Raw genomic sequence first — 6,689 nt, 5'->3', positions numbered from 1 at the left:
GAGAGAGAGAGAGAAAGAGAGAGAGAAAGAAAGAAAGTGAAAAGAGCCCAACCCCCTATGCTATATTCGGGTCTGCATAAACAGTTCTTGTAGGAAGACAGCAACACTTGATCGTCATGCTATTGCCTTCAGAGGAAGTCCAGCCCCTGGACTAGGTTTGCAGTGCAGAGAGGGGGACTGTTGTGCTTTGCTAGCAGCCACCTCGTAGGCTCCGCCAACAGGGGGCGCTGGAGGGAGATGGTGAGGCTGAAGGCGGGACTTCCTGTTTGCTTCTTATCTACTTCCTGCCTCTGAGCATCACCATGCCTACGCTTTGGAGGAGTGATGGTTTGTAAACTCAGCCGACAGAGACACCAGCCACCTCATAAGAGGTCTGGATCTCAGCCTTAGGGGGCCTTCCGCTGAGCTCAGTGGCAGCATAGCAGTACAGTCCCCATCACAGCTCTGAGTTTCAGCGTGTTGGCACCCTTTTTTCTCAAATTCTAAGTTTAATAATTCCCATTTTTTTCCTTCATTCGTTCAGCCTCGGGCTGGTTGCTACTTCCAGCAATTGCTACTTCCCTAATAATTTAGTGCCCTCTACCCCTCCCACTACACACGCCTTTTCAATTATTTATTTAACTTTATACCCAGTTCAGTTCTTTATATTAAACTTGCTATTTCAAACATTTTGGCCAGGATGCTACATTTTTGGGGGGGCTGGTTTAGGGGTGAGGAGATGGGGCAAACAGTGACAATGTCAGTGGCTTTGAAAAAGGCATTTTCCACCCTGCATTGCTGAGATCAGCTCATGGGGCTCTCACTGAAGTCCAACTGCCCAGAGTGTTTGCCATTCTTCAGACTATAATGAACCCTAGACTCACAGGTATTAATGAGGGAGATCTACAGTCTGGAACCCTGTGGCTATTTCTAGTGTACAGGTTATTAACAGTCATGAAAAGACAGGCAAATGAATTTTTTCAAGTAGTTGCCATCTGAAGAATACTTTCTGGTTTGCATTGACATTTTTTTAAAAAGTGAAAGCAAAAAACAAAAGAAATAATCCTTGTCTTTGTATTGCTTTACTCTTTTAATGTTCAGGGAACATAAGAGGAGTGGCACTTGGACTCTAGGCTAGGAGAAGGCAGAGGAAATACCTGTGTGCTTCTATGATTCTTTGTTAGGTGGGGGTGGGGGTGGGGAAGCTTTCAAGTTCTTATATGAGCAGTGACAGGTTTTTATGAATTGTTTTCTGGCAGGAGAGCCTGGATATAAACTGGGCTGTCCTGGTTGAAATAGTTGCTTGCCTTCTCAGATAGTGACAGCATTTTTCCCTGCCTTACTCACCTCCCTGAATGACTGGTGACTATGCTCCTGAATGACATATCTGAGCTTGCTCTCTTATCTGAGAGTAGGAAACTGAAAGGTGAGTGATGAAGCCACTTGCTGCTCTCTACTCTGCAGAAATTAAGGAGCCGGAGACAGTTTCTTGGACGCCCTGTGAATATCAGAAAGTATATTTTGGAGGAGTTAAAAGAAGACCAAGGGATATGGTGTTCACATTTGCTTCCATGGAACCCAACCAATCTTCCCTGGGAAACAGAAACAAACAGTGGCAAGAGATCTACCCTAAGTAAGAAAGAAGCTATTAAAGGTGAGAATTTTCTTAATCTTTCATCATGTTTTCCTCTTAGATTCCCAAAAAATTATTACTGAAGAGGATACAAATCTTATGCTTAGAAAGAGGATGCAAAAGGGGAAAAACAATCATTGCTGGATGTATCACATTTTGTTTTTCATTCTCTCCTTTTAGGGATTTATCTATAGTATCTGGTTTTCTTTGAATGGTACTCAGTACCCTGTATTGTTTTTGAAAGGTAGCTGTGGTTTGGAGGAATAAGTATTAAACTTATAGACAAAAAAAAGGGGGGGGGGAGAAAGTGAGGGAGTTCCAGATTTGCTTCTTAATATGTGATATTTGCAAGTTATTTAGCATCTTTTTCCTATCTAGAAAAGGCCTAATAATACTTCATTTTAGGTATGTTATGAAGATTAAATGGGACAATGTAAAGAAATATTTCTGGCATATAGAAAGCACTCATTAAATATTATATATGCATAGCTCTGTGTGTAAATATATTTTAAATTTGGGTAGATTAAGTGTTATCTATATGAATGATTAAATGCATTAACCAACTGAGCTACTTGGCCAGGGTGAAGGAATATTTTTATAAAAGGGTGGTTAGATATTACATTTTGAATTTCTACAACTGATACTGAGAGTCTGAAATTCATGAATTTTTCTCTCTAGACCTACCAGAAAATCTAGGTCCCAATAAGAGCTATGCTAGAAACAGGGTTGTAAGGGGTGGAGGGAAGAATGGGGAACAAAGGGTAGGGACTTCCTCTTACTAATTCCACCTTTACATCAGCAGGTCTTCAGTTCCATTTCCCTTTCTCCTGGGGTAGAGGTGGAGCTAGGTCCTGACTGTAGCATGAGCAGCTAGTTTGTAGGGTCAGTTATAGACCTCCTTTAGCAACCCAAGGGTAAGAAGTTCCTAGGCAGGTCTTGACTGAGGATATTTGCCTAGAGAAGAAATATATTTTGCCACCACTTTGGAGTTGGAGTTGTTGTTCCTGGGAACACATTCAGGGTTAGTTTGTAATCGAAGGCATTTTGTTCTGTCCAAGGATTCCAACCTCCTCTTCCTTCCCTGGGCCCAAACTCTATTGATCTCCCAGACCATGAAGATGATTTGGTGGAAGAAGAAACTCTGCAGGCAGCATTACCTGTGGGCCCTGGGCTGCTATTTGCTGCTGGCCATTGTTGCTCTGAGATTCTCTCTCAGATTGAAATGTGACTTTGATTCCCTGGATCTGGAGTCCAAGCACTGTAGGGACATCTTGTACAAGTCCCTGCAGTTGACAGCAAGGAGATCCATCAACTGTTCTAGAATCATCCAAGGGGACAAGGAAGCAGTGATTGAGGCTCTCCTGGACAGGCTGGAGGTCAAGAAGAAGCGGGAGCCTTTCACAGACACTGACTACATCAACATGACCAGAGACTGTGAGTACTTTAAGGCCAAAAGGAAGTTCATACAGTACCCACTCAGCAAAGAGGAGTTAGACTTCCCTATTGCATACTCTATGGTGGTCCATGAGAAGATTGAAAACTTTGAAAGGCTGCTGAGAGCTGTGTATGCCCCTCAGAACATATACTGTGTCCACGTGGATCAGAAGTCCCCAGACACTTTCAAAGAGGCAGTCGGGGCAATTATTTCATGCTTCCCAAATGTCTTTATAGCCAGTAAGTTGGTTCGGGTGGTTTATGCCTCCTGGTCCAGGGTGCAGGCGGACCTGAACTGTATGGAAGACTTGCTCCAGAGCTCAGTGCCCTGGAAATACTTGCTGAATACATGCGGGACAGACTTTCCCATAAAGACCAATGCCGAGATGGTCCTGGCCCTCAAGATGTTGAATGGGAAGAACAGTATGGAGTCTGAGATACCTACTGAGTACAAAAGATCTCGCTGGCAATATCACTATGAGGTAACAGACACAATACACATAACTAACAAGAAGAAGGACCCTCCCCCTAATAATTTACCTATGTTCGTAGGGAATGCCTACATTGTGGCTTCTCGAGGCTTTGTCCAGCAGGTCTTTGAGAACCCCAAAGCCCGGCAACTGATTGAGTGGGTGAAAGACACCTATAGCCCCGATGAACACCTCTGGGCCACGCTTCAGCGTGCCCCATGGATGCCTGGCTCTGTTCCCTACCACCCCAAGTTTCACATGTCAGACATGGCTGCCATTGCCAGGCTGGTAAAATGGCAGGGCCATGAAGGAGACATCAGCATGGGGGCACCTTATGCGCCTTGCTCTGGAACCCATCAGCGGTCTGTCTGTATTTATGGCGTTGGGGACCTTCACTGGATTCTTCAGAACCATCACCTGTTGGCCAACAAGTTCGACCCAAAGGTGGATGATAATGTTCTTCAGTGCTTAGAAGAATACTTACGGTATAAGGCCATCAACAGACTGCACTCTGAGATACACTGAGAGAACTGCTACCTCAGATTGAAATGTGGGGCAAGGACATCTGCAAACATGCCCAGACTGTGCTGGGACAGTGTGGGGTGGGAGACCAGGTCTCTGGAATCCACGGCATCCCACAGGGTTAGGGGGCTGCTATTGGAGTGTGGGTAAGTAGATCTGTTGCCTTGCAAATTGCTATCCCGGATGAACACTGACTTAGCTCACCCCACTCCCAGTAGCCCCTCCACTGACTTTCTCACAGAGTGAGCAGAAGAACTAGTTATTTGGGAGAGCCAGGGAGGGAAGTGTGACAGGGGACCCTGGACTTTAGTTGAATGCTTGGTGTCCAGCTTTTCCATTCTGTGGAGATGCCATTCCTAATAATTCTAGGCTTGGTAGTGGGAAGGGGGAGTTTGATGGAAATAGGGCCTTCTCATGTACGATTAACTTAAAAATAAATAGCTCCTAATTCAAACCTCTACCTCCGCTTTCTGTTTGGGAAGCCAGAAATAAGACAAAAGTGTGATACTTTTTTTCATTACTATTGATGGCATTTAAAATCCCTCGTGGCTGGCCAGAGACTCCCCATTATTCCAAAATGATCATGGCAGGCTGTATAAATAGCATATTCAAAAAAATATAAAGGTACAGAGCTGATGCTTTCATTGTTGAAAACCCTCCTCATGTTGTTTACATTGCCAGATTTGTGACTCTTCTGTATGGGAAAAGGCAGAGTGATTTAACCAATCTGACCACCATATCTTTATGGGAAAATTACAACCCTAATTTAGCCGGCTTCACAGCCAAAGCTTAACGTTCCATAACAAAGATAATAGCTAGTTTAGGTAAGTCCACCATATAATTTATTGTCTAAACTGGAACACTTTTACAGGAGGGGAGGGTGGCTGTACTATTACAATTATGTGGGGAAACAAAAATAAACAAGGACTGTTTAGCTAAACCAGGAAATCGGGTTATTTCACATTTAGGCCTTTTGAGTGAAAACTCTTAAGTATGTGAATGGAAGAGTCACTATTTGTGGTTCTTTGGCTTATACATTTCCTCGTGGGGAGACAATTTTGTGTGTGTGTATTTGCCTCCACTCCCTGTAAATGCTACCCAGTGAAACAATGATCTCTGAGGCTCCAGAGATAATTGTCATAGCATTATGGAAGGCTATTGGCTATTGGTAATACTCTTCTGTGATGGACCGGGGAGACTACAGAAAAAGAGGCATATCTTTTATATAGTACAGTTCATCTTCTGCATATAATATGCTTTGGAAAAATGATTTAAATACAAATTAATTTGTGTAATTTGAATGATGTTCCCATTAATATGTCATGATATTGTTTCGTCATTTCTTATTATGACTCAATCAAGTGTTTCTCTCATTATCAATGTTCCCTGTAACCCATGTACTCTGACGTAGTTATCACTGTGTCTGACAGTGAATTTTCTATTTATAGTGACTGCTTTTGGTAAAGTTGTACTCCTTTGGTAATGGGCGCTGCCACTACCAACTTACCTGCATCATACTATTGAGTCCTCTTCACCTTGCCCCCAGCCCTGCCTCCGAGATGCCTGACGGATAGTCAAGGGCTCAGCAGATGAGTCTGTGTAAGGCCTCTTCCTGGCAGGGGAGCTCACAGACACCTTCACTGCTGTGGGAAGTGGGCAGAAAAGCTTCCCAGAATGCACGCATTCTGAGGAAAGAACTTGGGTCCTTGGCCTCATACTTGACTTCCTCTGTATATTTTCATGTGAAATAAATTATCTTTTTTATACAAACAAACTAAATTGTGAACTTGTCATTTGAGGGGAAGAAATTTCTGGAATTTTCCAAGTACTGACATCCCCCCCACCCCCCCTTGAAATACATTCAAGTGCATAGAAAGTGCTCTTTATTTAATAACACAAGGTCTTCCTATCTGAAGGGTCCAATTTCTCCCTCATTTGTGTAGTTTATTTTTAGAAATCATACAATTAAGTGAACACATTTGTTGATTTTTTTCTTCCCTCTAAGTCATATTTGTTTCTTTAACCTCTCTCTGGAAAGGAAAAATCTTATAAATGAATGAGCAACTAGGCATGTATTACTTCTCAAGGTTTGAATTACTTCTTTAGTTTTGATTTGTGGACTATTGGTAAATTCTGTTTTAATAACTATTTTGATATACAGCCTGCCTATTATAATCTTTGTGCTCTTGATTGAGTGAATTATTTTAAGGAAGAAAAGACAGTTAATCTTGTTTAGGAACAGATGATGTAACTTATTTGGAGGAGACTATGTATTTGGATTAAAAATGGAAAGAACTGCCCTACCTGGTTTGAGTGGATAGAGCATCGGCCTACAGACTGAAGGGTCCCAGGTTTGATTCCAGTCAAGGACACATGCCCCGGTTGTGGGCTCAATCCCCAGTAGGGGCCGTGCAGGGGTTAGCCCATCAGTGATTTTCTCTCATCATTAATGTTTCTCTTTCTCTCTCTCTCTCTCTCTCTTTCTCTCTCTCTCCCTCTCCTCTCCTCTCTGAAATCAATAAAAAATGTATTTTTTAAAAATGGAAAGAACCATTAAATACATTATATGGCTTAAGTACCTTATTGAACTGAAGATTTATTCTTCCACTTAGTGAATCTTTATTCATTCCACAACTATTAACTAAGTTCTT

The 6,689-nt window shown here is 42.5% G+C and overlaps 1 protein-coding gene across 1 annotated transcript; it reads left to right on the top strand.

The window, feature by feature from the left end:
* The first annotated feature begins 1,106 nt into the window (after positions 1 to 1,106).
* On the top strand, positions 1,107 to 6,381 carry GCNT3 (glucosaminyl (N-acetyl) transferase 3, mucin type). The gene is made up of 2 exons (XM_014535511.1): positions 1,107 to 1,633; positions 2,671 to 6,381. Exon 2 carries the CDS (start codon positions 2,725 to 2,727, stop codon positions 4,039 to 4,041), a length of 1,317 nt encoding a protein of 438 aa, XP_014390997.1. The 5' UTR covers positions 1,107 to 1,633; positions 2,671 to 2,724; the 3' UTR covers positions 4,042 to 6,381.
* The last annotated feature ends 308 nt before the right edge of the window (positions 6,382 to 6,689 follow it).

Source organism: Myotis brandtii, unplaced genomic scaffold (genome assembly GCF_000412655.1).
Source record: "Myotis brandtii unplaced genomic scaffold, ASM41265v1 scaffold144, whole genome shotgun sequence".
Classification (NCBI taxonomy): Eukaryota; Metazoa; Chordata; class Mammalia; order Chiroptera; family Vespertilionidae; genus Myotis; species Myotis brandtii.
This window is presented reverse-complemented; position numbering and strand designations above follow the sequence as displayed.

Excerpts from the sequence above, each read along its gene's own strand:
- GCNT3 (XM_014535511.1), top strand. The coding sequence starts at position 2,725 with ATGAAGATGATTTGGTGGAAGAAGAAACTCTGCAGGCAGCATTACCTG.